The sequence below is a fragment of the Rousettus aegyptiacus genome, unplaced genomic scaffold, assembly GCF_014176215.1.
Source record: "Rousettus aegyptiacus isolate mRouAeg1 unplaced genomic scaffold, mRouAeg1.p scaffold_m13_p_3, whole genome shotgun sequence".
NCBI lineage: Eukaryota > Metazoa > Chordata > Mammalia > Chiroptera > Pteropodidae > Rousettus > Rousettus aegyptiacus.
Window position 1 is genome coordinate 173,660,169 of NW_023416306.1, and position 10,170 is coordinate 173,670,338.

The 10,170-nt window shown below is 63.6% G+C and overlaps 1 protein-coding gene across 1 annotated transcript; it reads left to right on the forward strand.

Annotated features, from left to right (window-relative positions):
• Positions 1-1,420: 1,420 nt before the first annotated feature.
• SIVA1 (SIVA1 apoptosis inducing factor) lies at positions 1,421-6,818 on the forward strand. The gene is made up of 4 exons (XM_016121464.2): positions 1,421-1,581; positions 3,746-3,940; positions 4,617-4,773; positions 6,637-6,818. The coding sequence occupies exons 1-4, from the start codon at positions 1,464-1,466 to the stop codon at positions 6,692-6,694; spliced, it is 528 nt and encodes a 175-aa protein (XP_015976950.2). The 5' UTR covers positions 1,421-1,463; the 3' UTR covers positions 6,695-6,818.
• Positions 6,819-10,170: the final 3,352 nt, after the last annotated feature.

The following is a 10,170-nucleotide window of genomic DNA, read 5'->3' on the forward strand; positions in this document are numbered from 1 at the left end:
GCTGAATTGTGTGCTTCTGAAATTTGTGTTGAAGTCCCCATTCCCCGTACCTCAGGTGACCGTAAGTGTGGACTGGATCTTTAAAGAGGTAATTTTTTCCCCCAACTTTACTGAAATATAACTGACATATAACATGTCGACGATAACTGACGTCTAACATGCACCGTAACTGTAAATTAAGGCGTGCAATGTGATGCCTCGATATTGTGAAATCTGCCTCAAAAAGGTCGTTTAACACATCCTCGGCCTCACAGTTCCCATTTTGTCGTCGTTACGCTGCGAATGTTTAAGATCTACTCTCTCGGTGACCTTCGAGTACACAGGACAGAGTTACCTAGTGTCATCGTGGGGTGCTTGAGACCCCCGAAGTCATCCATCCTCTAACCGGAAGTCTGTGCCCTCTGACCAACGACTCCCCTTTCCCCATCCGCCACCCCGCCAACTTCTACACTCTACTCCTGTGACTTCAATGATTTTAGGTCCCACGTATAAGTGAGATCACACAGACTCTTTCTGCGTCTGACCTATTTCACTGGGCGTAAAGCCCTCAAGGTCCGTGGTGTTACTGCAAAAGGCAGGATGTCCTGTTTTGGCGGGAAGTGTCCCGCGGGACTACGGTATCTTCCGTCCATGCTTCCCTCAGTGGACGCTCGGCTTGTTTCCGTGGCTATTGGGAAGAGTGCAGCAGCGAACGTGGGGGCGCAGAAGGGTCCTGGAGGTAGTGACTTCATTTCATTTCCATGCCCAGAGGTGGGGCTGGTGGGTCACAGGGTGCGGGAAGGCACATCCCCGTCGACACAACTCCCGCACCACGCCCCACACCCCACGGCCGCGCAGGCTTCCGGGGCGGACGTGACCTCAGGCCTGCCCTGGGTAACGCGGTGGTGCCGCGGGGCCTGGGACGCCCAGGACTGTGCACGCGTCACCCCAAACTCTGGAGATTTCAATGGGGAACTATAACCAGTTTCCACAGTTGTTTACGGACCAAAAGAAAAAAGGCTGAACCATCTTGCCCTCCTGTGCGAACACAAGGAATCCCAGCCGCGACACCGCCCCCTGCCTGTCAGGCGGAGCACCTCACACAGGACCCGCCCCTGGGCAAGAGTCCCGCCCACTTCTCACCCCTGGCCTATCCCACGCCGCGCCGCGCATGGGCCCCGCCCCCTCCCTTGCCTCTGGCCTATCCGACGGCGCGAGCGCACAACACAGCCCTCCCACTGCCCCCTCCCGGCGTGCACACGCAGACCCGGGCCTTTCCCGCGCCCCCAACTCCCGCCCCCTATTTCTCCCCCGGCCTATCCCAGGCTGCGCCGCGCACGAGCCCCGCCCCTGTCCTCGTCCCTGCCCTATCCTGCGCCGCGCCGCACACAAGCCCCGCCCCCGTCCTGCGCGTGGGTTGGCGCGCGGCTGTGACGTCACGGGCGCGGCGCGGGGCGGAAGGCGAGCTCTCCCGGGCCGCGGCGATGCCCAAGCGGGGCTGCCCCCTTGGGGACGCGGCCCCGCTGCAACTCAAGGTCCGCGTGGGCTGGAGGGAGCTGGGACGCGGTGTGTGCTCCGAGCGTTACTCGCGGGAAATCTTCGGTGAGTGCGGGAGAGGGCATCCCCGCTGCGACGCGAGGCCTGGGCAGGCGGTCTCCACAGGCCGAGCCAGAGAACCGGGAGGTTGGGAACCAGCCCGGAGGTCCGGGTTTGGGAGCAGTGAGTGGGGCGTGAATGCACCCACGTCCACCTGCGATGGCCACAGCCTACAGGAAGTGTCCCTGCCTCCCCAAGCGGGCGGCCTTTGCGTGCTGCTGCCTCCAGGCTCGGTCGTGCGGGGATGCCGACCTTTCTCAGTAGCTAGCCCTGGTCTGACTAGTACTGAGGCCCCCCGGGCGCAGCGAGACGTCGGGGAGTGGGATGTCCTAAGTGGAGTAAGCCGCCTAGATTACCTGTGCTAGCCAACGGGTATTTAAAGAGCGCGCCCTCCTTGCCAAGCACTGCGGCTGCGCGAGAGAACGCCGCCTTCGGGCGCTCCAGGGTCTAGTGAGGGACCGGAAGGGGAAGGGCCATCCAGAGATGATCTAGGCAGGTAAAAGTCGCTGCAAGACCACCTTGCAGGGGTATCAGAGGTCTCGCGGAGGAGCAGAGTCTAAGCCAAATCCCGCAGGGTGAGCAGGAGGTAGGCAGGTGGAGGGGGAAAGGAAGGAAGTACCAGGCAGAAAAGCATGTGCCAAGGCCAGGGAGCAGGCGACTGCAGCCGGATTCCGTGTGGCTGGAATGCCCAGTTTAGGGTGAGATGTGAGGGCAGTAAGGTGTCGGAGTCCTCCTCTCCTGGCTCTCACACGCAGATTTTTAGGTGTCTCAGTATTATTGGCCATAAGTTTGGGATGGTTGATACTCTGGGGCAGCTACAGTGTGGACCTTAGCTTACTGAGAGGTTGGAGGCACAAGGTTTGTGACCTGGCTGTTGTAATTGAGAGTGGTGCTGCTATGTGTCAGGGGTGTGGGGGAGAGCCCAGCCTCGGAGACCCCAGTTCTCTTCTGCCTCTCCCCACACACCAGCTACCACTATCCATATTTGCTTTGCCCTTTCCTTGCACGCTGCAGTTGCAAATGCAAATGCTTTCCAGGGCCATGTGGGTGATAATAATGAGTGAAGCCTTGGGGACTCTGGCTGAGCTGCAGGTGTAACCCATCAGGACAGACAAATAATGTAAACACTGTGCCTGCAGCCGAAACTAAAAATGGGGCCTAAGGCATAAGGCAGCCTGGCTCTTTGCCCCTTCCGCTCCCGCCTGTTAGGAGCGTTTGCAGGGCACCATGACTTGCAGGCCCACCAGGGAGAGGGCTGAGCTCCCTGCACCTTGTTTAGTAAGGCCAGGATGCCCAGCTCGAACTCACGTGTAACAAATTCTAAGCCTGAGGTGGTCACCCTGACATAGGACCTGAAAGACAAACATTAGCCTCACCATGTGACCTCCTTTCCCATCCCCTTGTGAGTCAGGGGTGGGCACAGGAGAGCCTGGTGGAGGAGCTGGGTGAGGCCAGGCTGTCATCAGCCACTCCATTTGAGATACCCAATAACTATGTTTGTCAGTTTTATGTGGAGCCATCAACTTATAGGATCCCCACCCTGGCTCTGCTGGGACGAGGCAGAAACGACAAACAAAGCATTTCTGGGGCCGGCTCCAGGCATTTGATCTTGTGAAAGCCCCTGGGTGACTGATGTGTGACCGGATGGAAGGCCACTGACTGCCCTGGGTGCTGAGCAGCCACTTTGGCCCTGCAGGCTGCTGGTATCCAGGACCCACAAAGGTCTGGAAAGTTCTGAGATGCCTTTGTCTGGAGCCAGTGGCTGCCACGTCCTTTACCAGCGGCTCTGCAGTAGGCGAAGGGGGCACACACTGGCCGTGCTCCGCAGCTCAGAGCCTCCGTGGAACTCAGCTGGCGTGGCACCGGGCGGGGGAGGGTGGGGGTAGCAGTGAGGGGAGGCCACCGGGAGAACTGTGTAGGAGCGAGCAGGGTGACCCGAGAGGGAGCCTGGCTAGGGCCGCAGGGTTCCAGACTTCCTGCAGGAGGTGGCAGCTGAGCCCGGGGAAGGAAGGGCGGGAGGCAGAGTGGACCCAGTTTTCCAGGGAGCAGCAGGGGCCAGGTGACTGGAAGTCAGAGCACAGAGGTCACGCACCGGCTTGAGGGAGGAGATGGCTGTGCGAGGGCCCCATGCTGCAGAGGCGTGGACAGGAGGAATGCTTTGTGTCCCTAGAGAAGACCAGGCAGCTCCTTTTTCGTGGGGCCCAGGCCTGCATGGACCACACGTGGGAGGAAGGCTGCGCCATCGTCGACGGGCCGGAGTCCCCGAAGCCCAGCCCCACGGAGGCCCCGCGGGCCACGCGCGGGCAGATGCTGATCGGACCTGACGGCCGGCTGACCAGGAGGCGACCCCAGGCCTGCGAGGCCGGTGAGTGTGGCTGACAGCATGCACCTCCCAGCTAAGTGCGAAGAACAGCTGTGGCCGGTGCAGCGCCCTCCACCTGAGGCTCCGCCCGCCCAAGGGCTTCTCCTACCTGGGCAGGTAGGAGCGGGCCCGCGTCTGGATCCGATGAACCCTGACTGCCCCTGCCGTGTGCAGGTTCTGCCTCACCCTCCACCCTCCGACACGCAGGTCTGGGAGTTGTCATGCGGCTTCTAACTATTGGTTCGGAAAGCAGAGGCCGCCCAGGGGTCCGGGCTGCTCCCCCAGTGCCCGCCTGGGCGGGGAGAAGCTGGCCTGGTGTCTGCAGCGCGCTGTGCGACTCAGACTCAGCTGTGTCACTGGTTAGAAGCACAGTGTCCTTTCCACCCCTGGGTCTGGGTGGGCCCAGGAACCTTTGTGAACCTGTGACATGACAGACACACAGGACGAAGGCCAGGGTTCTGACATATCGGGGGGACAGCTGACCCTTGCAACGCTGTGTCCAGAGTGTGGGGGTCCAGGGAGCAGTGACGGGGGGACGCTCACCCTGGAGTCCCAGAACTACCCAGTGTCTCTGGGGAGACAGTGCTCTGTGCTCTTGTAGCCCCTGGGTTGTCCTGGGCGGGGCACGCGGGCTGCGAGTCCCCTGCCCGGCCTGACCGGTGGCGTTTCTCCTTCGCAGACATGTCCGCGGTGGCGTCCAGAGCCTGCTCCTCGTGCGTGCGGGCCGCGGACGGGACGGCGGCGTGCAGCCAGTGCGAGCGCGCCCTGTGCGGGCGGTGCGTGCGCTCCTGCAGCGGCTGCGGGGCCCTGGCCTGTGCCCTGTGCGTCCTCGTGGAGTAAGTGCTCGCCCCACAGGGGCACCCGGCTGGGTGGGGGCCCTGGGAGGGCACGGTCCTTCCTGAGGGAAGCCAGCCCGCACGGTGGCCAGCTCTCCTGGCCACCGTCTCCTGCTGTAAGCAGTCGTGCTGGGTCCTCTGAGCCCTCACGTTAGGGCCGCGTCTCCTGCCTGCGTCGCGTCGTCTTGTTGGGGGACGTCCGGCAGGGGAGGGCAGGTGCGCCACAGGTGCCCCCATGTCCCTGCAAGGTTGCTTGTGGGCCGTCGAGCAGGGAACGGAGCGTCTTTCCTGCTTCTTGAGTGCACGTGCATGCGTGTGAGTGTGCGTGAGGTGCAGCGGGCGGGCGGCCCCACCCCAGTGGTGAGGGTGGGCAGCGCCTTGTGGGGAAGACGTGCCCCTCAAAGCCGACACGGAGCTGCCTGGAGCGAGCTTTGTCGTGACTGTCTTCAAGACTGAGCATGGGAAGCTGGGGGCTGCCTGGTGGAGAGAGAAGGCCGGGGCACAGAGCAGCTCTGGGCGGGCCCAGGGGGTGGGACGGGGGACTGGGGGACCATTCCACCCTCTAGTTCGGGGGTGCTGTTGGACGAGTTACAAATGTAACTTAATTTCGCCCGCTTGGCTCTTCCTGTCCTCTCGCTGACGTGCACACGAAGGGGCAGGGCCGCTGCGGCCCGCGGCCGGGGACGCCGTGGAGGGCGGGCTGGCGGCTGGGGGGCTCCCCGCCTGGCGCCCTCCTCCCGCCAGCCCCACGTGTTGGACACGTCCTCCTGCCGCACACTGTGCCCCCCATGGAGCCCCCTCGGGTTTCCTCCCAGCCTCCACTCCCCACTCCTCCTCCCCACCTGCCCACGGAACTCAGGCTGCGCGGCAGCAGGCCGCCCACCCCACGGCCCCGCGCCTTCTTGGGGGCCACGGCCAGAGGCGGGCTCCCTGCCCCGTGTGAGAGATAAGAGACTCACTCCAGGTCCCGGGCCAGACCGGCGTCCCCGGGCTTGGGAGCCAGACCTCGGGCCTGCTGCGCCCACAGCCTTCTGCCCGGTCCCCAGCTGCCTCGGGGCGGACGTCGGCTTCCTGGACCGGGAAGATGGAGACTGGGTGCTCCGCCACGGCCCAGTGGCGTCCTGCCCACTCCTGGCTGCTGGCGGGGCTGGTCCACGGCTCGCCGGTAGACCGCAGGCTTACCGTCCGAACCGAACCCCGGGGCCTCGGCCCCAGCCTCCTGGCCGGCGTCGCCCACGCAGAGGCCTCCTGCGCCTCCGGCGGGTGCCAGCTCCCCACCCTTTCGGGGCCTCTTCCCCTGCGTTTTCCTGCACGTTCCCGAGCTTCCTCGTCTGGACCTATGTGACATGGTCCGACAGCCTCCGTGGTCCAGTAAGCCCCAGCCGGACACCTGGGCGGTCTCTGTGGAGCGTCCATCGCCATGAGACCCGGGCCGGCCCCGGTGGCCCACTGGCTGTCTCAGCACGGCGCTGCAGCAGGCGCCACAGCCGGGCGGCTGACACGGCAGGCCTCTGCTCTGTCGCCCTGCGGCCGGAAGCCAGGGCCGGGGCGTCGGCTGGTCGGCTCCTCCTGCGGCCGCCCCCGGCTCCCGCGGTGGCCGGCACGCCCGCGCGGCTGTCCCGTGCGCCCGCGTCATCGTTCCTCTGTGTGCCCCCTCCTCGCGGGCTGTTCTTTAGCGAAGACGCCGTGTGGGGTTGGGGCCCACACCGCTGCGTGGGCGCCTTGTCCCAGCCGGGTACACCTGCAGCAAACGGCCCCATCTCCAAATAAGGTCAAGGGCCAGGGGGTCGGCACCCCAGCATACAAGCGTGGGGGGCGCAGCTCCGCCCCTGACTTGTCTCTTCTCTCCCCGCGATGTCGCAGCTGCAGTGCCGTGCACGAGAAGGCGCTCTGCGCCAGCTGCGCCGTGTTCGAAGGCTGAGGGCCGCGAGCGCACGGCCGGACGACCTCTGGCAGGGACGCAGAAGAGCCGGCGGGCGCCCGGTTTTCCGTTTTGTACTCTTGATGACAGAAGTGAATAAACCCTTTATATTTGGACGAGGGGACTTGCTCGTGTCGTCAGCCTTGAGGGTGCAGTCTCCTGGACGTGCGACCGGCCGGGTGCTGGGAGGAGCCCACGGTGGCGCTGGGGCCTCCCTGCCACTCCACGCGGCAGCCCACGTAGTGCCCGAAGGCCCTCCCCGTTTTACCGATGGGAAGACAGGCCTAAGCAGGTTCCTCGCCAGCCCAGCCAGTGGCCGTGGTGGAGGAGGCTGGGACCCGGGTCGCCTGACACCAGGGTGGGCACCCGTCGAGCCAGGGCACCGGCTGTCCCTGAAGCGGCGCCTTAGTGCCCCTCTCTGGGTGTCCGCTTGCTGTTTGGGGGCCCTGGGTGGCTGCCGCGCCCCGCCCTCCCCAGGCGGTGGCCAGCAGGGTGCTGTCCCACTCCACTTGCAGTGGTCTGCAGGGAGAGGGCTGGAGTGGCAGGGGGACAGAGCGGAGGCACAGACGGTCGCCGGCAAGCAGGTCCTCCTCACCTGGTGCCTGGTCCTGGTCCCCACACCCGGGTGCCCCCCGCTGGGCCCACGGGCAGAGCCTGGAACCGCCGAAGTGGGACCGTGGGGGCGAACGGCCCCGGACCGCTGCTCGGAGTGGTTCTCTCGTGACCACCTGGGTCTCGCTGAACGGAGACGGCCTGAGGTCGTCCAGCCGGCGCTGGAAACAGCCGTCGTCGGCCGCCCCGCCACGTCCCCTGCTCTCACCTGACTTCCTGCGGAGGTCCCGGGGCCTCCCTCCGGGTGTCCACCCGCAAACCTCAACACCGTACCTCAGCTCCACTCCCGCTGCTGCCTCGCTCCGCCCGCCCACCCACCGTGGGCCCAGCGCTAGCGGGACCTGCGCACTCTACTCCTGGCCCGTGCCAGCAGGGGACCCTTGCACCGTCACCCTTTGGGGTCACTGTGTGGCCTGGGCTTCTTGCCCTGTCTGTCTCCCTGGGGTGCACCCTCAGCAATGGGTCTGGGAGTCCCCTGTCCAGACCTCCAGTGGCTAACAGGTCCCCCAAAGTAAAGGCCAGCGGCCCCATGGGCACTGGCTTCACCCCTGCCACCCACCATCACCCCCTGTCACAGTCCCTTTCCTGCCTTCTCACCGGCCGACGTGGCCTGTGCTCGTTACTTGTCCTGCTCCCTGAGCGCTGGGACTTTGCGGAACAGCGCCTGGCACACACGTTGGCGATAAACATTTGTTGGGCAGCAGTGGTGGAGTGCCGGGGGGCAGGTGGGCACTCTGCCCATGAACAACTTACAAAAGAACACAGACCATCCAGACAGCAGGCCATGCGGGACTGTGGCCTCAGGGTGGTGCCTGGAGAGGCGCCTGGCTGCAGGATCCGGGGCCGGGCCTCGGGCCTCCCCGGGGCTGAGGAGCAGCTGTGGCCACGGCATCTGGAGGCTGCCCAGACGCCAGAGCAGAGGCTTGTGTGCGGGTGGCTGTGAGCTGGGGCCATGGAGAGAGGACAGGGAAAGTCACTGCGCCACAGCCCAAGTTCAGAGGCCTCAGCACTTCGCCTGACTCAGCAGTGAGGCCAGTGCACCCTGAAGACGGGCGGGTTCCTTCCCAACAGAATTTAAACTCAGGCCTTGAAAAGGCCAGACTTTCAAGTAATGTCATAGCGTCCAGAACAAAGCTCAAACATTAAAATCTAACCTGACGAGATACGATTCACGGCGCCCACTGTCCAGTAACGAAAGGCACCAGATGTGCGAAGAAGCAGGGGGGCGGGGCGTGCAGGCGGAGGGAGGGGCCTCAGCAGGAGCCCGCCGGAGCAGGCACAGGTGGCGGATGGTAGACGCAGTAGGGCTCGAGCACTGCCATTTTGAGCGCATCCCACGTTTTCGCGCGGTGAGGGAAAGGGCGTGTTCGAGGAAGAGAGGAAGGACGTGACATGAACGAATCGAACTAGGGCTGAACATGCAATGTCGGGGATGGAAAAGGGAATAGGCTGCCTGAGGTCGGAGCCAGAGCAGACACTGCGGGAGAAAATCCTGGCGAACTCGAAGACGTGGCGGTGGAAACCGCCCCCGCCGAAACAATACCGGACAAATGAGCGGAGCCTGGGTGAACTGCGACACCCTCAAGCCGCCTGTCATGCCTGTGGGCGGAGTCCGGGGCAGGCGGTGGGGGAGGCAGGCAGACTTTTTGAGGAAAAATGGAAGACTTTTTCAGACATGCAAAAGCTGAAGGGATCGCAAGAAATGTCAAAAGATTTACAGGCGGAAGGAAAAATGATGCCAGATCGAAAACAATCCAGCGCAGAGGTGTGACGGGCACTTGACCGGTCAGCACGTGAGGGAAAAAGACATTTTGAAAATCTCTTCCAAGGACAAGTCCTGTATACGGAGAACTTCTAAAAAGATACTCATCAAATCCAGAATAAGTCGTAAAAGGAACAGAAAGAACAAACAGGACCCAGAAACATTGCAAGAGAGTATTTAAATCCATGTCTGGTCACATTCGAGATAAGCATGAGCCACTCTGCTGCCTGCGAGAGTCGCCCCAGTGGGACCCCACGTCAGAGCTGGAGAGCTCCTGGCCTCGTTGTGCCTTGCCAGGAGCTGCCCACCTGGCCCTCTGCACCCAGGGCCTCACTCACTCACACCTGCCGAGGCTTGGGCAGTTTCGGTGCCGGTCCCATTCTGTCTTCCTGCCCTTCCAAGGCCGGCCGTGTAGGGGAGGGACCGGTGTGGGGATGGGGCACAGGAAGGCGGTGCCCATCTGCAGAGCCCAGGCTGTAGGACCCTAGCCTTGCAGCCCCAGGCCACAAGCCAGCAGGCCCCAGCCATGGCCACAGGGCCCGCCCCTCCTGGATGGCGCCTAGTCCTCCTAAAGTGCCTGTCGTGGCACCCACCACGCTGTCTCTCCAGACACTGCTGCGGTAGGTGACCGCGGGGTCTGTGCCGACCACGCCCCTCATGGCCCACAGGGATGGGGACACAGGATGACGTGCTCGTGTCCGTACCCGTGATCCTGAAGCCTCTCCCGGCCATAGGAGAGAGACCCCCATCACAGAAGGGGGCCCTATGAGGAGCAGCTTCTGTCACCCTGCAAGTCTGACCCTCTGCCCTCCCGCACACGCCCCAGCCCCTGGCACCACCGCCTACTTCCCGTCCTGTGGACCTGACTCCCGCAGGGCCTACACGTCAGGCAGTCGACAGCATTTGCTCTTCCATGTCGGGCTTGTTTCACTTGGCATAATGTCCTCAAGGTCCATCCATCATAGCAGGTGTCAGAACTCATTCTAAGGCTGAGTGACGGCCCACTGTGTGGCTGGACCAGTTAGCTCGTCCACAGTCCGTCGTGGACACTTGGTTGCATCCACGTCTTAGCTGCGGTGAGTGATGCTGCTGTGAACAGGCC